The sequence below is a fragment of the Phacochoerus africanus genome, chromosome 4, assembly GCF_016906955.1.
Source record: "Phacochoerus africanus isolate WHEZ1 chromosome 4, ROS_Pafr_v1, whole genome shotgun sequence".
Classification (NCBI taxonomy): domain Eukaryota; kingdom Metazoa; phylum Chordata; class Mammalia; order Artiodactyla; family Suidae; genus Phacochoerus; species Phacochoerus africanus.
This window is the reverse complement of record NC_062547.1, coordinates 140,466,246-140,490,234: the sequence shown is the minus strand read 5'-3', so window position 1 is coordinate 140,490,234 and position 23,989 is coordinate 140,466,246. Positions and strand designations below refer to the sequence as shown.

The following is a 23,989-nucleotide window of genomic DNA, read 5'->3' as shown; positions in this document are numbered from 1 at the left end:
TGATTTGGATCTTCAATGAGGTGTTGAGCATTGTCAAAAGCAGAAAGAGACTGTTTAACTGCTTAAGCAGATGTCCTAGGCAAGGCAAGTGGTCAAAGAATGTTACTATGGGCATTGGTATTATTTGGCTGACACAGTATCTTTGATACACTGGTATAGTGGAGCTGTAACTGATCTGCAACTTTGAAATGGTAATTGAAATTCATTCTTATTAAAAGCCAGTTAGCTTAAAATTAAATTCAGAAGCTTCGTGTTGGTTGATGGGTTTTGAGCTGTATAGAAATAGTGTAGCATATTTGTATACATGTGGCTTGTTGGTAAAACTGGCTTGACAATTTAAGTTTGACTTTCAGCGTAAACTTTTTTTTTTGCAAGTGATGAAAATGTACTCATCCCCAAACATGAATTCCTTAATACCTGTGGACATTTTTAGCTTTTTTTTTTTTTTGTCTTTTTGCTATTTCTTGGGCGTTCCCGCGGCATATGGAGGTTCCCAGGCTAGGGGTCCAATCGGAGCTGTAGCCACTGGCCTACGCCAGAGCCACAGCAACGCAGGATCCGAGCGCGTCTGCAACCTACACCACTGCTCACGGCCATGCTGGGTCCTTAACCCACTGAGCAAGGCCAGGGACCGAACCCGCAACCTCATGGTTCCTAGTCGGATTCGTTAACCACTGCGCCACGACGGGAACTCCCATTTTTAGCTTTTAACTGAAGAAAAAAAAAGTTTTCTTCCTTTCTAGCTACCCCATTCTCTGGCATCTCCTGTCCTCTATGACTCCGGTTAAGCAAGCTGGATCCTCAGGAAAGACAAAGGTTCATGGACAAAACAGATGTATTTTAATCAAGTAATGAAACTAGTTTTTTGAAGATGGCTTGAAGAGCATTGTATTTTGGCTCCTCACAACAACTCTGTAAGGAAAGCTATTACTGCCATTTCATGGATGAAGAAATTTGAAGTACAGAGAGATTAAGTAGCTCGCCTAATATCACAGCCTAGTAAGGGGCAGTGCTAGATTCTGTTCCTACTTTACTAATTCTAAAGTCTCTGATCCTAACTATTATACTATGCCACTGTGTTCTTTGATTATTTCTTTTGCTGAATAGAAACATCTTCCATTCTCTTTTAAAAGGAGGATTCTTGTCCATGGAGATTTGTGGTTTACCAGAGGGAGCAGGTGTGCTGAGACCTAGGAGCAAAGATAAAAGGGAACGGGCATGCTGTGTGCAAATCTACTCTAGGAGGAACTTGGGTGCTGAACATGTTTGTTTTTAATGAGCATCATTGGTGAGGGAAATAACTTTCTCTTCAATCCTTCCCAAGAACCTCATTTGTGTGTTAGAAAGAAAATTAACAGGAAAGCTGTGGCTTTTGTTTTACTTGAAGAGTACTTGCAAGAAAGATAAGAAGTGGACTTTTTCATATATAGGGTCCTCTGTGGAACACTGGTTGTTAGCTAGTCCCTAATGTTGGTTGTGATTGATAGCTACTGGCCTTGTGCTGATGTGAGAGTGCTAGAGAAATTTTCCAGCTTCTGCTGCTCTCTGGTGGAATATTCCACTAGGATGATTTGTTTGTTTTTGGTTTCCTTTTTATGACAAAGTAAATTCCTGTAATTGTAGAAAAACTACTCTATCACATATATACAGTTTTTGTTTTGGTTGACAGTGATCCTAGAGCTTTTGAGGATGAAACATTAAAATAAGCCTTTTGTAAACTTTCTGCTAAAAAATTTTGGGACATCTTGAGTTGTATCCTCTAGGATAGGGGCTGCTTTAATGTCTTAGTATGTTCAGATCTTGTTACTTCTCCCATCTGTTAATGGCATCTGACCCCTAAGGTCAATATTTCCAGTAACTTTGTCTAGCCTCTGAATAGTAACAGAATTCTCCCTTAGTCTGATATTCTATAAGTTCTTAAAAAGGTAGCCCCATTCACCTCCTGCCTGCAGGATCAGTGAGGGCAGACCAAATTAAAGGTGGCAAAAGAAGATATTTTGGAAGTGTTAGTTTCGTTATGGTAAAGACTCATGGGATGTTTTGAGCTTTATAGTGAAGCTAAAGCAAGGACAGTTAGTCATTTCCAGGCACATGTTAGTTCCTCTCCAAAGATTGGCAAACTTTTAATTGGTGCTTTATTTAGTAGTTTAGAATAAATCTCTGGTGTCTGCTTAGAGCATGTAGAGAAGACCCTATTTCTTATATTAGCAATTAACCACTTACTCATTCTCAAATATTTGAGCATCCACTACGTACTAAAATGACTTCTGCCTTCAAGAAGCTAGTGTAAGCAAGTGTAGTTTAAAGTTTTAAAGGAGAATTAATTTCTCCATTTCTCCCTTGTGATAAATCACAAAAACAGCCTCTAGGGTTCGGACCATCTTGTTCTGAACTAGGTGGTTTTGGTTTGGTTCTTTTGTTCTGTTGAAAGTTTTGGCAGGCTCTGTAACCCAATAAAAGTGATAACCACGTACCACAAAGTCAACTCTCTTTGGACTTCACTCAGATTCAAATAAGACTTCAATACCACCGGCAGTGCTGCTGCTGCTCCCCCTGCCCCCAGCCGTGCCATGCCTTTAAGTCTTTCTGACTTCTATTAATGGCAAGGGAGTGGGGCATGAGAAGCTATCAGTTGCATCTAGTCACCATTAGTGATCTATCTGCTATCCATGCCAGGCACTTGACTTACATTCTTTTACAGAATCCTCATGACCTTGTGAAATAAGTAGAAACTGAGTCCCAAATGGATTTATGTGTAATCTGTCCTAGGTTGGGTCTATCTCATTTGGAAACCCATGCTGGTAACCACCCTCTTACATTCCCATATTAAACCGATGATAAAATTTGCTTTAATTTCCAAGTTTAAACTTACTTTTGTGCACTTGGCGAAAGAAAAATGGAAAACTCGTAGTAAATAAAATCACAAAAAGGAGGAGAAACTGGAGAGGATTTTCGGCTGGTGATACATATAATGTAGCTAGCTTATTTAATAAATCCCAGAAATAATAAGATGAGCTTTGTGAGCTTGAAAAGGGAATAGGAGAAATGTTGGTCGTCAATATCCTAGGCATATCTCAGTCAAACACTGAGATGAAAGCTTCTTGGGGAATATATCCTCTAAATCCCAACTAGAGAGTACAGTGAGCAGTCCCTTAAATGTTCCTGGCCCTAACCTGAAAGTTGTTATATTATGTAGGGCTGGTAGGCTGGATGGCAGAGAATTTTATGGGGGCAGGTTCCAACTAGAAACTCACATCTGAGTCCTCAGAATTCATTGTGGTTGTGTGAGTGCTAGGATAAATGACTGCAGCTTACTTTGGGCAAACAGGCTCTGAGATTCTCTCTCCCTCTCTTTTTTTTTTTTTTTGGCTTTTTAGCGCCATGCCCTTGGCATATGGAGGTTCCCAGGCTAGGGGTCTAATTGGAGCTGTAGCCTCCGGCCTACGCCACAGCCACAGCAACGCCAGAATCCGAGCCGCACCTGTGACCTAAACCACAGCTCACAGCCACACCAGATCCTTAACCCATTGAGTGAGGCCAGTGATCCAACCCGCAACCTCCTGCTTCCTAGTCAGGTTTTGTTTCCACTGTGTCATGATGGGAACTCCCTTGAGTTTCTCTTTAGGTAGGGGTGAAGTCATGGAGTCTCCTTGAGGTCCTGCTTAGAGGCATAGAAAGTAAGCCCAGACACAGTGATGTGATTTTTTTTTTTAACTCAATGAATTTTATTATATTTATAGTTGTATAACTACCATCACAACCTACTTTTACATTTCCATCCCGAATCCCCAGCCCATCCCTCCCCCTCCCCAACCTGTCTCCTTTGGTAACCATAATTTTTTCAGAGTCTGTGAGTCAGTTTCTATTCTGCAAATAAGTTCATCGTGTCCTTTTTTTAGGTTCCACATATAAGTGATAGCATATGATGTTTGTCTCTGTCTAACTTCACTTAGCATAAAATTATTTCTAGCTCCATCCATGTTGCTGCAAATGCCATTATTTCGTTCCTTTTTATGGTTGAGTAATATTCCATTGTATGTATGTACCACATCTTTATCCACTGCTCTGTCATGGACATTTAGGTTGCTTACATGTCTTGGCTTTTGTGTATAGTGCCCCAGAGAACATTGGGGTACATGTATCTTTTCAAGTCATAGTTTTCCCTGGATAGATGCCCAGGAGTGGGATTGCCGATCAAATGGCAATTCTATTTTTAGTTTTTTGAGGAATTTTCATACTGTTTTCCAAAGTGGTTGCACCAGTTTACATTCCCACCAGCAGTGTAAGAGGGTTCCCTTTTCTCCACACCCTCTCCACCATTTATTGTTTGTAGACTTTTTGGTGATGGGCATTCTGGCTGGTGTAAGGTGGTATCCACAGTAATTTTTTAAATTTTATTTTATTTTTGCTGCACCTGCAGCATATGGAAGTTCCCTGGACAGGGAACGAATCTAAGATGCACCTGCAAACTATTCCATAGCTGTGGCAACACTGGATCCTTAACCCAATGTGCCACAGTAGGAGCCCTGAGTTTTCTTCTTGAAAGAGCTTTCAGTTCTGACAATTCGCGCAACCTTATGTTTCTCTGGCCATAGTGTATAGGGGGCATGAAACCTTGGATTGGTTAAGTAACTAACTGGTGGTGTTACCCTACCTCCAATCCTAGGGAAAGATACTTTTCTTCAACAGTCACCTTTGAGAATGAGGGGACAGAAAGCTGTCAGCTGGCTGTTTCTTTAAATTCTCTTCCTTCCTGAGTTTCATCTAGTTTTATTTACTGTCCATATTTAGTCTATATACAGCTACTTCCTCTGTCTCCCAGCTGTTTTATTTCTCAGAAGTTAGGCTTCTGGGTGGAAGCACTGCTGAACTTTTCTTTGATATATGAAAGTGCCCCTAAAGGATGAGAACAAGAAGTAATCTGGAAACAGGGCCCCCTGGAAGCCTTCCAGGGCATATTGTATGTTGTGTCTCATTTTGCCATTTTTTACAACCTGCATGTGAATCATTGCTGTGCACCTCATAATTCAGTGGCTCTTGAATGACAGCCTTTTGATTTTGGGGAAGGGACAGTGACAAAGCAGAGGAGTGGATGAAAACTACTAAAAGATGGCTTTAGTTTACATACACTGCCAGCAGCTCCTTAGTGAGAGCTTTATTCCTCATTCTCCCCTGAATGTTGTTCACTCTACTTTAAAATGAAATACTTGGCTTCCTTGGTTTTATTTTGGTGTTTATACAAACTGGTCTCCGCAGCTTTGAGTGTCTTGCCTGGGGTGGGGGGGTAGGGGTTTGGGGAGTGTTTGCACTGTTTGGAAACTTTCCTGGAAAAAAAATGTAGTAGCCTTTAAATTTCTAGAGTAGAAGCCATCCTTATTTCCTCATCCCCAATCAGGTGTTTGATGAATTCAGAAACTTAAGGTTTCCCCTAGATTGAGTAGAGAGAGGCACAAAGGGAAACTAGTGAAAGGTAATTTTTTTTTCTTTAACATTAGTCACAATTCAAAGTGATAAGAATCCAGGACTAACTTCCAAGGAGTGTTTTCAGATTTGGGGACTTGATGGAAATCTACCAAACAAAACCATTTGGCTAGCTGTACTTCCAAACCAATTTACAGGTGGAATCCTATAACAGGATTATGTTCTTAGCTGTCTCTGTTACTTTGTCTCCTCTAGGATTTTACATGGATGTGAGTTGAGTGTGAGGTTGTCCAACTCTAGTACTATACCATAAAGTTGCTTAATGAATGCTTATCTTCTTAACCTGTCTGCAGTGAAAAGTAAATAGCTGCTTATCTTAAGGTCATTGCTTTGTCCTCAGCATGATTATCTTGCTTTAGGGATTTCCTTTAGGCATTTTGGGTTCACTCAGTTAAATTATTCCAACATCCTCTTTAGCCTCAAACTTTCCATCCTTTGGGGCTTGGTGCCTGTTAGCTTCCTGAGCTCTGAGCCTTCACCCCTGCTGTCCTTGGAGCCCCTTCTCAAAAAGTTTTTCTTCGGAAGCCTAGCAAGATAAATATTAGTAAAGCAGTTTGTTATATTTGGTTGCTGAAAAATTTGATCCAAAGAACACTCACTAACTCTAAAGAGCATTTTTCTTTGTAATAGAAGATATCGGTTTGTTTCATTTGGGAATTCTTTTTCCATCTAATTCTGAAACTGTAACATGGCCACAAGTGGAACTAACTGTATGTGTGTCTGATGTTTTTTTTTTTCTTTCTAGGCACTTTATCTTGGATTTTAAAAGTTCCTTCTATGTAGTTGTGCTATGAAAATTAAAATTAGTGATACAGGTGACAGTGTAGATACGTGTGTGCATGAGCAAGGGATTCTTCATAATCACTCTGGTTTGTCAGTACTATATTTAGATGTTTAACTAATTTAAATAATGGAACTAGATGTATATATTTATATAGATGAAGAAGTAACATGGGTCAGATGTGGTGTTTGGATATACTTTATCAAGACACGAAATATATCCTGGAAGCAGTTTTTTATTGTTTGTTTTTTGTTTATGAATGATAAGTTTGTGCTTATGTTTGCTCACAAATGAAGTTGCTTATCATAAATTTGTTTGATTCTCTGGTTTGGCTAGAATATTTAGTTGTTCCCCTATCCAAGGGGTGGCAGCAGAGCACACACCATACTTTACGATGTACTGTCATCAATCAACTTGTAGTTCTTTGGGGAAAGTATCAGAGGTTGTAAGCCCAAGGTATTGAATAGAAATCCCACCAGAAACCACATTGGTTTTGGAGACGGAACATTAGCTGACAATCAGAGAGTAACTTTTGATAGCGGAAGGGCTCGATAGCCAGCTTGTCTCCTTCTAAAGAAAACTTGTATGACTGGGGAACCTGTAGAATTTACAACTAGGAGAAAACTTTCAGAGGGTGGGGTCTTGTGTAAAGGGGGTCCTTTTCTAATGCTGGTACCAAGGTACACATTTGTGAAGTTAGTTTTCATCTAGGAAGGTACATTTCCAGACAATTCCAAACTGCAAACACCTGTAGTTATAAAGATAATATAGGGGTTTTCTCTATTTTTTGATGTCATTCCCCTCACTATTGCCTCTTCTTTCTTATTAGTCATTTGGCACACAGGCCCATCTCAGTTGACACTATCCATATTTCTAATTTCTTTTTCTTTCCAACTTCCACCCACCGGACACTGGCTATATGATGTTATGCAAGCTTGGTGATTAGGGGAAAGTTGAGGTGATCACATTTCTTTTTCCTTTTCTTTCTTTCTTTTTAATAAGGTATAGTTGATTTACAATGTGACAATTTCTGCCGTATAGAAAAGTGAACAATCATGTATATGTATATACAATAAGTATATGTATATACAATCGTGTGTGTGTGTGTATGTGTGTATGCGTATATTACAAAACCCCTTTCTTATATTATCTTCCATCATGGTCTGTCCCAAGAGACTGGATATGGTTCCCTGTGCTGCACAGTAGGACCCCATTGTTTATCGATTCTAAATGTAATCATTTGGATCTCCTAACGCCAAACTCCCAGTCCATCCCCCTCCCTCCACTCTCCTCCCCCTGGGCAACCACAGATCTAATCTCTATGTCTGAGGTGATCTCATTTCTTAACATGCTTTGGCTCAGATCAGCTTTTTAAACATGTACAATACATTTTCATCAAGCCAGAAGGAAACCCCCATACCCATTGCCAGTCATTCCCCATTCTACCTTGGTGGTCACTTTCCTTTCCCTGTCTCTGAATTGTCTATTCTGGACATTATATATAAATGGAACAATGCAAGCATGATCTTTTTTTTAAAAAAAACTGTTTTTCATTATTTATGTAATGTAATTAATTTACTAGCACTCCATCGCTTTTACTGCTGAATCATATTCCATTGTGTGAATATACTGCATTTTGTTTATCCATTTATCAGATGGACATATTTTTTTCTACCTTTTTTTTTTTTTTTTTTTTTTTTTTTGATTCTGTGGTTGCACTCCTGGCATGTGGAAGTTCCTAGGCCAGGCACTGAACCTGCAGGCCACAGCAGTGATCCAAGCTGCCACAGTGTCAACACCAGATCCTTAATCCACTACATCACCAGAGAACTCCTTTTTCCTACTTTTTAATGCCTCAGCACAACTTTTTGTGTATACCTAGGTTTTCATTTCTCTTGAGCATATACTCAGCAGTGGAATGGTTAGGTCATACAGTAACTCTGTGTTTAGCCTTCTGGGGAGCTGCCAAGCTGTTTCTACCATTTTATATTCTAAGCAGTGTTGTATAAAGGTTTCAGTTTCTCCACATCCTGTATCTGAGAAATGTCTATTCAGGTCCATTTGATCTAGATAATTGAATGCTTTATGTATGTATGTATTTTTGTCTTTGTAGGGCTGCACCCACAGCATATGGAAGTTCCCAGGCTACGGGTCCAATTGGAGCTGTAGCTGCCGGCCCAGCTCACAACCACAGCAACTCGGGATCCAAACCACGTTTGTGACCTACACCACAGCTCAGGGCAACGCCAGATCCTTAACCCACTAAGCAAGGCCAGGGATCGAACCCACATCCTCATGAATGCCAGTTGAGTTTGTTAACTGCTGAGCCACGATGGGAATGCCTAGATAATTGAATACTTTAAATAGTATTTTCTACTTTTTTTGGGTATTAGTGAGAGTTCATAGGATTTGCATTTCCTAAACTAAGAAGAGAGTCACATGAGAAAAGCACCCTATGGAATTCCGCTTACAGGAATCTTTTTTGAAGAGAAACCACCTAGAATGAACTCATTTGATGATTTTAATGTGCAACCATGGTTGAAAACTTCTTTTTTAAGGGAAATAAGTGTCTTAAATTTTTTAAGCATATAAATCAACTGACTGGTTCAGAGATGGGTTTTGTTTTGTGGCAAAATACAACATATAAAAGTTACCATCTTGGAGTTTGTGCTGTAGAGGAAATGAATCCAACTAGTATCCACGAGAATGCAGGTTCAATCCCTGGCCTCGCTCAGTGGGTTAAGGATCTGGTGTTGCTGTGAGCTGTAGTGTAGGTCGAAGACTCGGCTGGAATCCTGTGTGGCTGTGGTGTAGAAAGTTACTATCTTAACCATTTTTAGGATACGGTTTAATAGTGTTGAGTACTTTCACATTATACACCCATCCATTGGTGGACATTTGACAATTTTGATTGATTTGATTGTTGCTCCTTTGAGCAATAGTACACGAGTGTTTGGTTCTTAGCTTTCACTCTTTGGGTGCATGCATACTCAGATGGAATTGCTAGATCTGCTAGATTGATTCTGTTTAACTATTTGAGGAACTGCCATGCTGTTATCCAGAATGGGTATACCGTCACCTAACATCCACAGTGCATACAGGTTCCCTTATCTCTGTAGCCCTGCCAATATTTTACTTTTGTTCGTCTTTTTTTTATTTTATTTTGTAAATAGTGGACAATGTTATTGGGTGTGGAGTGGTTTTGTGTTTTAATTTGCACTAGCCTAATAATAATCATTGAATTGGTATGTTTTGATGTTGTAGTTTCACATTTTCTTTAAATAGAACTAGGGGAGTTCCCGTCATGTCGCAGCAGAAGCAATCCAACTAGGAACCCTGAGGTTTCGGGTTCAATCTCTGGCCTCACTCAGTGGTTAGGGATCCGGCGTTGCCGTGAGCTGTGGTTGTAGGTCGCAGATGCAGCTCTGATTCTGAGTTTCTATGGCTTTGGTGTAGGCCAGTGGCTGTAGCTTCGATTAGACCCCTAGCCTGGGAAACTCCATATGCCTCAAGTGCGACCCTAAAAAGCAAAAAAAAAAAACAAAACTAGGAATATTGAACTGAGGTATTTCTTTTTTCTTTGTCTTCTTTTTTTTTTGGTCTTTTTTTTTTTTTTGTCTTTTTGCTATTTCTTTGGGCTGCTCCCTCGGCATATGGAGGTTCCCAGGCTAGGGGTCGAATCGGAGCTGTAGCCATTGGCCTACGCCAGAGCCACAGCAACGCAGGAGCCGCGTCTGCAACCTACACCACAGCTCACGGCAACGCCGGATCCTTAACCCACTGAGCAAGGGCAGGGACCGAACCCGCAACCTCATGGTTCCTAGTCGATTCATTAACCACTGCGCCACGATGGGAACTCCGAACTGAGGTATTTCTTAACTGGTGATGCCAATAAGCATCTTGAGAACGTCTAGGTAAAAAAAGATATGTGGCTGGCATCAGTATTAAGGTTACAAAGAGGCGGTGACTGCTCAGAAGGGACCTCTCCCATGTGACAAGATCTTGGTGGTTGTCTCCATAGTTCAGGGTTTAGTCCTGCTTTTAAGTTGTAGAAATTTGAATATGCTTGGGTACTTAGAGTTGATCAGACTCAACATTGCTCTCTTTAATCAAACTCCAAAGTGATTAATATGCAAAATATATTTAGAGATCCATTTATTTAGGGGAAGTGGTATCAGAGAGATTACCTGACTGGGATATTTGTGTGAATCCAAGGTTCTCATTTCCCATTATCAGGATTTAGGGTGCTAAATTAGTGATTATAAATTTTTGTAGTGAGCCTGGAATTTTAAAAGGAGGAAATGGGATATTAAATTGGTATTTCATCTAGACTTTGGAAAGACTTGTTGCACCATCCTGTGATGGCATCACTCTCTGAAGAAACACCAGATTCCAAGCCCCTGCCTTGGACTCAAGGTCAGATTCCAGCCTGTTGTCCACCCATATCAAAGCTTCTCTCTTTGTCCTTGGGGACTATGATGTGTTTCCCAAGCATCCCTTAGTCCCTTGCTTCTTTACATATTACATAGTTAATATTTATTCAAATAATTGAGCACCTGCCATATCCCTTTTAAAACAATTTTTTTTTAAAGTATAGTTGATTTACAATGTTGTATTTCTGGTATACAGTAACGTGACTCCATTATACATGGATATTCTTTTTCATATTTTTTTCCATTATACATTATTACAGGATATCAAATACAGTTCTCTGTGCTATATAGTGCCATGTTGTCAGGTTTTCGGTTTTTGTTTTTGTCTTTTGTCCTTTTAGGGCTACACCTGCAGCATATGGAGACTCCCAGGCTAGGGGTCTAATCGGATCTGTAGCCGCTGGCCTACTCCAGGGCCGCAGCAACGCCAGATCCAAGCCTTGTTTTTGACCTACACCACATTTCAGCAATGCTGGATCCTTAACCCACTGAGCAAGGCCAGAGATCGAACCCGCAACCTCATGGTTCCGTCGGATTCGTTTCTGCTGTGCCACCAGGAGAACTCTGTCAGTTTTATATATAGTAGTTTGTATCTGCTAATTCCAAACTCCTAGTTTATCCCTGCCCACCCCCTTCCCCCTTTGGTAGTAACTATGTTTATTTTCTATGTCTGTGAGTCTTTCTGTTTTGTAAATAACTTCAACTTGTATCATATTTTAGATTCCACATATAAGTGATATCTTGTGGTTATTTGTCTCTGTCTGACTTCATAATGATCTCTAGGTCTATCCATGTTGCTGCAAATGGCATTATTTCATTCTTTTTATGGCTGAGTAATATTTCATTGTCTGCATTTTTATCCCTTCATCCGTCAGTGGACGTTTAGGTTGTTTCCATATCTTGGCTATTGTGAATAGTATTGCAGTGAACATTGGAGTGCATGTAATCCCTTGAATCATTGTTTTGTCTTGGTATATGCCAAGGAGTGGGATTGCTGGATCATAGGGTAATTCTATTTTTAGTTTTCTGTAGAACTTCCATACTGTTTTCCATAGTGGCTGCACCAACTTATATTCCCATCAATAGTGAAGGAAAGTTTGCTTCTCCTTCCCTCTCCAGCTTTTATTTGGATACTTAGTAATGATGGCCATTTTGACTAATATGAGATGATACCCCAGAATGGTTTTGATTTGCATTTTTCTAATAATTAGCAATGTTGAGTTTTTTTTTTCATGTGCTGTTGGACATCCGTAGGTCTTTGGAGAAATTACTAGGTCTTCTGCCCATTTTTTTTATTGGATCCTTTGGGGGTTTTGTTACGGACTATGTATGAGCTGTTTGTATATTTTGGAAATTAAGCAAATGTTTTCTTCCATTCCACAGGTTGTCTTTTTGTTCTATTTATGGTTTCCTTTGCTTTGCAAAATTTTGTAAATTTAATTAGGACCCATTTGTTTGTTTTTACTTTTATTTCTATTGCCTTGGGAGAGTGACCTAAGAAAATATTACTGTGATTTATGTCAGAGAATGTTTTGTCTGTGTTCTCTTCTAGTAGTTTTATGGTGTCTTATATTTAAATACAGGTCCTTAAGCCATTTGAGTTTGTTTTTGTGTATGGTGTGAGAGTGTTCTAACTTCATTGATTTTACATGCATTTGTCAAACCTTCCCAATACCACTTTCTGAGGAAGAGACTGTCTTTTGTACATTGTGTATTCGTACCTCCTTTGTCAAAGGTTTAATTCAGCCATGGATGTGTGGGTTTATTTCTGGGCTCTCTAGTCTGTTCTGTTGATCCATACTGAACACTCTTCCTAGTTGTGGGTACACTTTGATTACAGTGGGTATAGCCCCTACCTTCATGATCATCTTGAGAGTGATTTATTTCAACTATTTTAGGGGCATCTCATTCTTAACTCCCTTTACTCTATACTTACGTAATACTTGAACCTCTAATGTCTTTTTTGTCTTTTTAGGGCTGCACCTGTGGCAGATGGGAGTTCCCAGGCTAGGGGTTGAATTGAGGTGCCAGCCTACACCACAGCCAAAGCAATGCAGATCCAAGTCACATCTGAGACCTATACCACAGGTCACAGCAACGCTGGATCCTTAACCCACTGAGCAAGGCCAGGGATCAAACCTGTGTCCTCATGGATACTAGTTGGGTTCATTACCGCTGAGCCACCACAGGAACTCCTTGAACCTCTAATGTTATTCTTTCTTCCACAGCAATGGCACAAGCATGATATCACTGATCATTCCTCCCAAAGACCAGATTTCACGAGTGGCAAAAATGTTAGCAGATGAGTTTGGAACTGCATCTAACATTAAGTCACGAGTAAACCGCCTTTCAGTCCTGGGAGCCATTACATCTGTACAACAAAGACTCAAACTTTATAACAAAGGTAATTTGGAGCTTGTTCATTTACCTCCTCTACGTTGTGTGTCTTGGTTATAGTTTCCACTTTGATCCGCCATAATGCTTTTGATCATGAGTGTTTTCTTCACCCAACCATTAGCATTGTCCCATTAGTATTTAAGTTATTTTTTGAATGTTAAGTAGTATTTACTGTACTTAAGAGAATAAATCCAGAGTTCCCGTCGTGGTGCAGCAGAAATGAATCTGACTAGGAACCACGAGGTTTTGGGTTTGATCCCTGGCCTCGCTCAGTGGGTTAAGGATCCAGCATTGCCGTGGCCTGTGGTATAGGTTGCAGACACGGCTCGGATCTGGTGTTGCTGTTGCTGTGGCTGTGGCGTAGGCTGGAGGCTACAACTCTGATTAGACCCCTAACCCGGGAACCTCCATGTGCCTCAGGTGCAGCCCTATAAAGACAAAATACAAAAAAAAAAAAAAAGGAAGAAGAAGAAGAAATCCTCCTTTTTAAAACATCTCAGGGAAGTTTTGAAATTGGGGAGAGAATTCTGCCTGAGAGATGTACAGATGTTTCACTTTATTTAAATTATGATTTAAATAAGGGGCAGGGACAATAGGCTATAGGAACATTTTTATTAATTGAGGAAAATTAGGTATGGATATAAGTAGAGACATTGTTTGTGTTCTTTGCAGTACCTCCAAATGGCCTGGTTGTTTACTGTGGTACAATTGTAACAGAAGAAGGAAAGGAAAAGAAAGTCAACATTGACTTTGAACCTTTCAAACCAATTAATACATCATTGTATTTGTGTGACAACAAATTCCATACAGAGGTAAGAAGTTCAAGTGTAGAATATTTTCATATTCCCAAAAGAAATGCCATAGCCATTAGCAGTCACTCCTAGTCCTCCCTCCCTACCTCCATACCCCAAGAACACTCTCAGCTCTAGGGTACCCCTAATCTTATTTTCTTTGTGTGTAGATTTGTTGTGCTGGACATTTCAGATAAATGGCCTTTTGTGACTGGTTTCTTTCACTCGGCGTGTTTTCAAGGTTCATCCATGTTGTGGCATGTATTATACTTCATTTCTTTTTATTACCAAACAGTATTTGCCACATTTTATCTATTCAGGGGTATGCCACATTTTATGTCTGTATATTTTCAATGGTTGTGTGTGGCAAGAGGGTGTATACCCAGGTGGAATTTCTGGGTCATGTAACTATGTTTAACCATTTCAGGAATTGTCAGACTGTTGTCTAAATACTATGCCATTTTACAAGGCCGGCTATTTTCAATAAAAAATAAAAAGAATTGGAGTTCCTGTCGTGGCTCAGTTGTTAACGAATCTGACTAGGAACCATGAGGTTGCGGGTTCGATCCCTGGCCTTGCTCAGTGGGTTAAGGATCCGGTGTTGCCGAGAGCTGTGGTGTAGGTCGCAGACACGGCTTGGATCCCGAGTTACTGTGGCTGTGGCGTAGGCCGGAGGCTACAGCTCTAATTAGACCCCTAGCCTGGGAACCTCCATATGCCACAGGTGCAGACCTCAAAAAAAAAGAAAAAATTATTATTATTATTTTTTTGTCTTTTTGCTATTTCTTTGGGCTGCTCCCGCGGCATATGGAGGTTCCCGGGCTAGGGGTCCAATCAGAGCTGTAGCCACCGGCCTACGCCAGAGCCACAGCAGCACCCGATCCAAGCCGCGTCTGCTACCTACACCACAGTTCACAGCAATGCTGGATCGTTAACCCACTGAGCAAGGGCAGGGACCAAACCCGCAACCTCATGGTTCCTAGTCGGATTCGTTAACCCCTGCGCCACGACGGGAACTCCAAAATTTACATTATTTTGACACTGAATGACATCATTCAGCATGTTTGAGGAAGGTGCTAAGCTGGGTTTGAAAAACGAATTAGAAGCAGAGGAGAAATAATTGGTTAGGCTACATGATCTCCATGTCTCTGTGTGTCCGTGTTACTTGCCTGTATCTCTTGCACTCTCAGTTTTCAGTTCACAAATTGTAAAATCTTTAGTAGCAGGACCATAAGAGCTTTTTTTTACCCCCCTGAAACTTTTGAGTGGCAGAGCTGCTATAATATGAACATTAAGAGTGGGAAGGAAACCTCATTAGAGTGACCTAAATCAGTCAACAGTAAAACAATCAGGAATTCACAGCTGGCTCCTAGTTCAGTCTCTTGCCTTTCATCGACCTAGGGGAAAACCTCTACAGTGGAATTAGAACTGACATTTGTCGACACAATTTACAGTGGATGATTTTTGCTAGCTTGACTGGAAGTTCAGTTCCACTTGGATCTTGATTGGTTGCATAGATGGCAGAGACTGGTTTTTCTCTTGGCTATCACAGCCTCTGGCAAAAGCTTCAGTGGGGAGGTTTTTTGCCACTCTCTCTTACTTACCTGTATCTGATTTGATGAAAGCACATTTTTGAATCTTGTTGATTTAAACAGTACCTATTACTCATGTTAGCTAGTTTTCTCCTATTGTCTAGTTAGTTTACTTATTAAGTTAGCTTCATTGGTCTTTCTAAACCTTAACTCCTCTTCCAAGGTACCATTTTACCTTGCTAGCTTTGTTTATTTTGGCTCTAACCAGTATGTCAACAACTAGGTAAGAATGTGGCATACTGGAATGATTGGCCAATGGGGACCTGCTGTATAGCACAGAGAACTCTACCCAGTATTCTGTGATAATCTATGTGGGAAAAGAATTTGAAGGAGAATGGATATATGTACAACTAAATCACCTTGTTGTACAGCAGAAGTTATCAGAAACTTGTAAACCAACTGTACTTCAATAAAACTTCATTTAAAAAAAAGAATATGGCATACTTACTGAACAGCACGATTATGTCCTATTTAATCAGGCTATTTATACATTCTTTTGAGGGATAAGTTTATTCCTTGATGAGCAGGCTTGTTGAAAATCTGAATTAACTAAGCTACTTAACAGGTCATTGTGGGAGTTCCCACTATGGTATAATGGGTTAAGAATCCAGCTTCAGTGGCTCGAGTCTCTGCAGAGGTACAGGTTTGATCCCTGGCCCAGCACAGTGAGTTAAACAATGCATTCTTGCCACAGCTGTGGCTCAGATTCAATCCCTGACCCAAGGAACTTCCAAAGGCCATGGGTACGGCTTTTTAAAAAAGGTTACTGTGATAAGGTTAAATTTTTGTTTTTTGTCTCTTTAGGGCCGCATCCACTGTATATGAAAGTTCCTAGGCTAGGATTCGAATCAGAGCTGCAGCTTTGGGCCTACACCACAGCCACAGCAACTCCAGACCCTCAACCCATTGAACAAGGCCAGGGATTGAATCCACATCCTTATGGATGCTGTTCAGGTTCTTAACCTGCTCGGCCACAACAGGAACTCCAGGATTAAAATTTCAATGTGGGCAGTATTCATGTCTTAATGCTAATTATCAATTGTGTTTTGGTTAAAGGGTGATTCTTGGTGATTAATCTGCTTTCTAGTCAATTCCTGAAGGAGCTATTTTTTTCCTTAGTTAAAATGGTATGGGTAATAATTTCTTAGCTCTAAAGAGGCTACCGCCTAACAATTAGTCATCTCCTAAGTCTATAGTATTTAAACGCCATCATGGAAACTCTTGCCCATCTCTATGAGTTCTGGGACTATCTATTGTGCTCTTTCAGGAGGCAGAAATACAGTGATACAGTGCTAATCCAGAAGGAGGATTTTCCACCATTAAAATCCAGAATTAAAGTAAAATTGACTTTTAGATTCTGATAACATTAATGATGCTCAAGACATAGTTAAATGAAACATAAAAACTGTATAAGATCTTTTTATAGACTGGGCTTGGTACTCAATGAGAACTTCTGCTCTAGAGTTGATTTACAAGATATTCTTACTTGCTGTAGTGAATACTGTCTGTTAATGCTGGGGTTAACAGTAACAGAAAGTCAACTTCTGGAGATAAGACTCTTAATTTGAATATTATCTTCCCTAGACCACCATCAGTCTAAAATCAAAGACCTGGGAAGAATTTGAGCCCTATAACTCTGTATTAGTTTTATATTCCTGGGCCCAGGTCAGGTTTGTAGAAAAGCTTCATATTGGTGTTGGTTTTCTCCTGCATCAGGTTCATAGTTGTCCATGTGAGTTATATATTTGTGGCTGAAGTCTATAAATTACTCCATGAAGGGTATGTAGTACTCATACCCTTGTACTTGAATGGAGAGGGCGTGTATATGTACTTTTGGATTTTGTCCTGACCTAAGCTTTGAGATTTATTGTGTGGTACCTGTGTTTGCTTTTCAGGCTCTTACAGCACTACTTTCAGATGATAGCAAGTTTGGCTTCATTGTAATAGATGGTAGTGGTGCACTTTTTGGCACACTCCAAGGAAATACAAGAGAAGTCCTGCACAAATTCACTGTGGATCTCCCAAAGAAACATGGTAATCTAGGAAGAGAACATGAGCACCTTTGCTTTGTGTCTAGCAATAAGGAAATAAATTATCTAGTGGGGAAAGTAAATTAGATGAGGGGAAAAGCATCATGAAATGATTCATTGGTGCTTGTGGGCTCTTTTGATTAGAGAATTCGTGGTCACTCTCTGAGAACAAGTAATAGCACATGCCACACATTTAAGCCAAAGAAGAAACTGATTTTCCTCTTTGTCCTTTCCTTCAGGAATAGCAAAATTCGTTACTTTTTAATTAGCAAGGCATCTTGTACTTCTTAATAATTGCCTTTTTCTCTCCCTGATTTTTTTGTGTCAAAGGTAGAGGAGGTCAGTCAGCCTTGCGCTTTGCCCGCTTAAGAATGGAAAAGCGACATAACTATGTTCGGAAAGTAGCTGAGACTGCTGTGCAGCTGTTTATTTCTGGGGACAAAGTGAATGTGGCTGGTCTCGTTTTAGCTGGATCAGCTGACTTTAAAACTGAACTAAGTCAATCTGATATGTTTGATCAGGTAAGTGAGAAGTAGATGCTCCATTGTGTAAGTTTCTAGGTGGGAGTAGTTGAGTTCTCTGAGTGCTGGGACAGGCACATCTTTTTTACTTATACACTGATAAATTCATATTAAAAAAAAACCTAGCTCTGAGTTGGCAGAATTTCATGTGTATTATCAGGAATGTTATATTAGGAAATATTCTCCCATGTCTTTTTGAGCTTTTTTTCTTTTAAAATAAGCCATTTGGGGATAGGATCTTTCTGGACTCTCTTGGCTCCTAGTTTTAAAGAGTTGTCATAATTGGCTTTAAAATGAGTTTAAAATGATTTCAAAGAAACTAGGAGGTGGCTTTTCCTGTCTTTTTCTGACTTACTCCTGGAGGTAAATAAAGCAGTGAAACTTGCAGCAATATAACAGAGTTGATTAAGCCTAAAGTGTTTAATCCAGAAAGTTCTTTTAGTTTATGACATAGGCTCAGTCATAACACATTCCCAAGGTATTCTTTTGGGGGTGGATAGTGGTGTTAGAGTAGAAGTCTCACTGAAGAAGTTTATACTCTGCCATCTTAGGTGGCAAGAACCAATAGTTCCTCCTTTCCTTGTTTGTATTTTATGAGTTAAGCTTTTATAGGTCTAATTGAATGTGCAGTATGGTTGGCTAAGGAAGTTTATCCTGGCAGTGTTGCTCACTGAGACCTGCTCATGAATAAATTGGGCTCCTTCCCTCTATTCTTCCTCTTGAGACTTTACTGATCGTGTTGCTAGTTTTGCATGCCATTAAGAAGTAATGGGTCTTGGTAAGGAAGTTTTGAAGTATTAATGATGCACCCTTTTTTTTCCAATTGTATCAGAGGTTGCAATCAAAAGTTTTAAAATTAGTTGATATATCCTATGGTGGTGAAAACGGATTCAACCAAGCTATTGAGTTATCTACTGAAGTCCTCTCCAACGTGAAGTTCATTCAAGAGAAGAAATTAATAGGTATCAGTGAAATGCAACTTATTTACTTTGAAAAGTTTTTGTATGTATATGTCTGTATATGATTATATGTATGAAATAAGACACTGGGAAGGTAAAAGAGGAAGGTTTAGCATTTTTGTTAAAATCCTTCTCAGTGGAATCATTGTTTTTAGTTGTTAGGTCTAATAAATGTGTTTTTCTGTTTTTACTCTTAAGCAATAGGAACCAAACTTCAGTCTTATTTTCCATATTAATTACCCTTTGTAATAGAGGGATGAATAGAGAGCTCAAGTTAAAAGAGTAATGGAGTCATTGGTTGGCTTTGTTTCCAATTTGACACACACACACACACATTTCCAAATGATTATCTTTTTGGCCCAGACACTCTTGTCTCAATTTCCAAAGGCTCAACTAGTGGTATGATTTTTCACTGACTTTTGGCACTTATTTTTAAGTTGAATTTTTTTCTGACTTTGAGGAAGAGGGTCTATACCTATAAAAGAAGCTTGAATGTGTGTTCTTACTGACCTGTCCCTAACCACAGGGCGATACTTCGATGAAATCAGCCAAGACACGGGCAAGTACTGTTTTGGAGTTGAAGATACACTAAAGGCTTTAGAAATGGGAGCTGTAGAGATTCTAATAGTCTATGAAAACCTGGATATAATGAGATATGTTCTTCATTGCCAAGGCACAGAAGGTATGAGAATTAGAAAATAAGAACACTGCTTGTTACTGGGCTGTATATTCAAGAAGCCTGAGGTGGAGATTTGGGAAAGATGGCTAATTTCAGGAGCAATCAAAAGGCAGATCTAGATCTTGTTCCCATTCTTTCATTTTGTATCCCATTCCTTCATAGATTTTTCTGATTGGACTGATAAACATTTGCTTGAGATTGTTAAATTTTTTGAGGACAAAGGCTATATGTATACTGAATGTTTTTAGTATTTCTTTGTGATAGGAGTGGTGTGCCTGATAGACATTATTCAGTCACTGCATGCTGACTAATGTGCTTATGAAAAGAAAGTTGATAGAATGAGTTCAGGAGCCCTTTCATCTAACCTAACTCATCTCATAGGACTTAAACTTGTTAGTATATGAGAACCAGGTTAACACATTTTTTTCCCCTAATACTGCAGAGGAGAAAATTCTCTATCTAACTCCAGAACAAGAGAAGGATAAATCTCATTTTACAGACAAAGAGGTATGTCATTGTTGATTTTGTTTGGCAGTGGATGCAAGGAGACATAAATCCATGTGTTAGAGCCCTGGCGGCATAGAGCAGTATCAGCCTTGGGAAACCAAACTTCATACTTGTCGGCAGTGGGAGTACTGGGAGGTGGTCAGCTCTTATCTGCCACATATGGATCTGATTCCAAGGAAGGAGGCCAGGTCATAGTTTATGGTAGGAAGATTTATTTAAATAATGCCTCTCCTTCACTCCATGTACTTTACCAGTTCTTCTGCTGAAGCAGCTTTTGCAGATTTGGCCTAAATGTATCACCACAGCTTAAAAGTGTCACCTGCTCAACACAGATTCTTGTAATTGGTAGCTTCTTCATATCCTAAGTTGAGGGACTTTGGCTTTTTATAAGGCTGCTCTAAAAAGCAGTGCTGGTATATCTCTTGGCTGTTGAATGAGTGCTGCCTAGAGACACTTTGCAACAGCCTGACTTCTAGAGACAGCAGGAGGAACCCTAAGTTGCAAAACTGCTAAGTGTGTGTTAACATTTCATTACTGAAGCTAGAGCCTGGGGGAAAATGTTGTTTGAAGTAATCAGAATTTCTGTGCTGTTGCAATCATGTCACCACAAACCAGAATTCATTTACAGCTTTACACACATATATAGAATGAGAGGAAGGAGAATGTTGGCAGGCAGGGGAGCACGTGCCCCTGTTTTGATACATCCTAATCCTGTGTATGTGTCTCCTGGCTGCCCCTGCAGACAGGACAAGAACATGAGCTGATTGAGAGCATGCCCCTGCTGGAATGGTTTGCTAACAACTATAAAAAATTTGGAGCTACGTTGGAAATTGTCACAGATAAGTCACAAGAAGGATCCCAATTTGTGAAAGGATTTGGTGGAATTGGAGGTGAGTAGCAAAATCAGAAACCTAAAAATTAAGGTCTTAGGCCACAGTCTTTCCTGGCTATCCCAAAATTACTTCAGGTGGGGTATGCTCATCCATTGAGGCAGCATGTAGCCACAGGTTCCTTGGTTGGGACCGTTTTTATCATCACCTCTTTGCTTTCTATAATTCTGCAAATGGATTGGGCTTCCCTTTAAATTAGAGCGAACTGTTTCCCCCACCTTGGTTCTGTGAACCACACGTATTTACTCCTTTTTTTTTTTTTTTTTCCCTCCAGGTATCTTGCGGTACCGAGTAGATTTCCAGGGAATGGAATACCAAGGAGGAGATGATGAATTTTTTGACCTTGATGACTACTAGGTAGTCGACATGGGTCCGGCAAAACGTGCCTCACCCTCCAGCATCCAACCCAAGGAGCATACCCGTGGTGGAATCCAAACAGATCCCTGCCTTACAATTGGAACACTTCCGGAACTTAATCCATGAGCATTGGATATTGAAAAGAAAACCGAAACAAAACCAGACCCAACCCTACACTTTGGTTTGTCATGGTGTCAGCGCAGCAGCCTACAACTAAGTTCCTAAATGCCACTTTGGACTAATTTAAAAAGAATCCCAGTTTTTACTTTTACTCGATGGTGAAATTGGTTGCTCTTGTATTTTATGAAAAAAAAAATGATTTTTTTAACCTTCATACATAGAAGCAAAAATACTTTAACTGCTGTAAACCTTCAAAAGTTAATAGAAATGAGATCATACTGGTTTGTTTCTTATTTTGATTGGAGAAAAATTAAATTGCTGCATTTCGCAGTGACCCATTTACATGGCATTCTCAGCTTAGACTGCATAAGAAGAAATATATGTGGTGAAATGTTGGAACCATTTCTCTCTTGGTCTCTGTTTAATGTTGAAAGGGTGAGCTAATAGGAGACAGATTCAACTTCACTCCCTCACACTACCCTCCCCCTCCAGACCGTCAGTTTCAAGGATGCAGATTGCATTGCAAAGACAAACTGACACATGAAGCATTTGGGCCAGTGCTGTTACTTTCAATCTGTTTTGCTGGCGCATTCGCGCCCGGGGTTTGGGAGCCCTTAACATCAATTGCTTTGACAAGGGTTCGCATAGTCTTGCCTACTAAAAACAGTTTGGGATGGATATGATGGGGCTTCTGTGCTATTGCTGGGATTGGGAGAAATAAAACATGCAATTTAAGTGGAAGCAAAGAAATTTAATATTTTATTTTGCTTGGGTCTGTCCTTGGCAAAAGGGAGGTGGTCGTGTTTTCCTTGTGTTGGATGGCATGAGATTATGTGAATGTGTTGATTTTTAAAAAATGAACTGCAAGGTTTTTCACAGGAACAACAGACATGTATAACTGCATGTAATTATAAGCCCCTGACCTCCTGGTGGGGTTGGAGCATCTGTTTCAAATATGGGACTTACAAGCACCTCTCATAGAAGCTATGGGAGGGGGGTGGGAAGGGCAGGGGCGGGAAGGGATGGGACAGAGCTTCTGGCACCAAGGATTTAACCGTGTTGGATTCAAAAGTGGGCCTGAAAACCTGAAGCTGAGGCTTCACAGCTGGGCTGTAAATCGGACTTGACCCCAGCTGACATGCAAGGTCACGGCGTGCCTGGGGTGGTGACAGTGAACAAGGTGTATAGAATGTGCCCAGTGGTAGCAATGGGAAAAAAAGTATACCAAATGGACTTTGAAGGACCAAAGGTTTTTAAAAGTCAATTGGTATTACCCTCAACACTGCTAGGGTAGTGGGGTGCACTTGCTTTTCAAATTGGGTACTTACAACACTTTAGTGCCTGACTGCTGTTCTTCACTGACTTGACTCAGTCACTCGTAGCTTTATTGGTCTGAACCAGCTCCTTGTTCCCAGGTTGCAGACCTGCCTATCGTTCCAATAATCCTGTTTCACTTGAATGAAGGGAGTTATGTCTTAAATGTAAAGCTTCTGGTTCTCACACTGTACTCTGAGGTCCAAATGACTGTCTTGTCAATGTATAATCTGATGTCTCAACCCCCAGTGAGAAGAGTCGATTCTTTGGTATTCACCAACGTGGGAGACTTCACCGGAACAGGCTTTTGCTTTGGGCTCTGCTGTTTGTTTGCAGAACACCCAAGAGCCAGCAAACATGCTCTCTTCACAGCAGTACCTTAGGGTTTTGCCATTGTAAATGGGTCTGATGTGATATGACAAGACCAGAGAAATTGGATGTAAATTTACATTTTTGAATATGCTTGTTGTTTCACATGATACATTTAGGGTATGCAGCTCCTTTTGTAGTTTTTATTTTTACTATTTAAGTTTGGAAATGATGCCAAATTTTTGTATTTCTTTAATCAATGTGTTCTCTTCGGTGATATATATTGCATTATATATTGATGTGTGTATCAATATATACTGATATGTATTACACTTACACATACACATAAGAGGGGGTGAAAACCGTAGCCTTTGCATTCTCTATAGCCTCTACAGAGAGATCCTAAGCAGCGAAATCTTGGTGTTGTGATGTACAGAAATGGAGAAGAGTATTAAACCATATTTAAGAATATACTTTGTGTGTTTGAGATTCTTTAGGACTGTTCCTAAGAAAGATCTGAAACGAGGAGACAGTGTGAGCTCACCAAGGCAGGTGGCAGTTTCATCGTAGTTACTAACTTTTGCCTTAGATTTAGTTGTTTTCCTGCTATATTTGCCTATGGAAGGGTATATGCAAAGGACATCTGAGGTCATGATTCCAGCGTTAATACCACAGGAGGAAGCTCTGGTTGTTGGGGCCAAACTAATTTGTATCTTACCCTATTCTACAGCATGCCAAGGGAAACTTGCCCCCCCCCCTTTTTAAGCTATTTCAAGTATGTTCTTATACTGTGTAATTCAATATTCAATGGATAGGAGGTGCTTCCCA

At 40.0% G+C, this 23,989-nt stretch overlaps 1 protein-coding gene across 2 annotated transcripts in view; it reads left to right on the top strand.

Annotated features, from left to right (window-relative positions):
- Positions 1-23,632, top strand: part of ETF1 (eukaryotic translation termination factor 1) — a 32,177-nt gene extending 8,545 nt beyond the window's left edge. For both annotated transcript variants that reach the window (XM_047778737.1, XM_047778738.1), the window contains 9 exons: positions 12,924-13,099; positions 13,765-13,904; positions 17,371-17,509; positions 17,836-18,026; positions 18,859-18,988; positions 19,512-19,667; positions 20,107-20,171; positions 20,914-21,061; positions 21,336-23,632. In XM_047778737.1, the coding sequence (XP_047634693.1) occupies positions 12,924-13,099; positions 13,765-13,904; positions 17,371-17,509; positions 17,836-18,026; positions 18,859-18,988; positions 19,512-19,667; positions 20,107-20,171; positions 20,914-21,061; positions 21,336-21,418 (1,228 nt within the window). In that variant the 3' untranslated portion in view covers positions 21,419-23,632. The remainder of the gene's footprint in view (positions 1-12,923; positions 13,100-13,764; positions 13,905-17,370; positions 17,510-17,835; positions 18,027-18,858; positions 18,989-19,511; positions 19,668-20,106; positions 20,172-20,913; positions 21,062-21,335) is intronic.
- Positions 23,633-23,989: the final 357 nt, after the last annotated feature.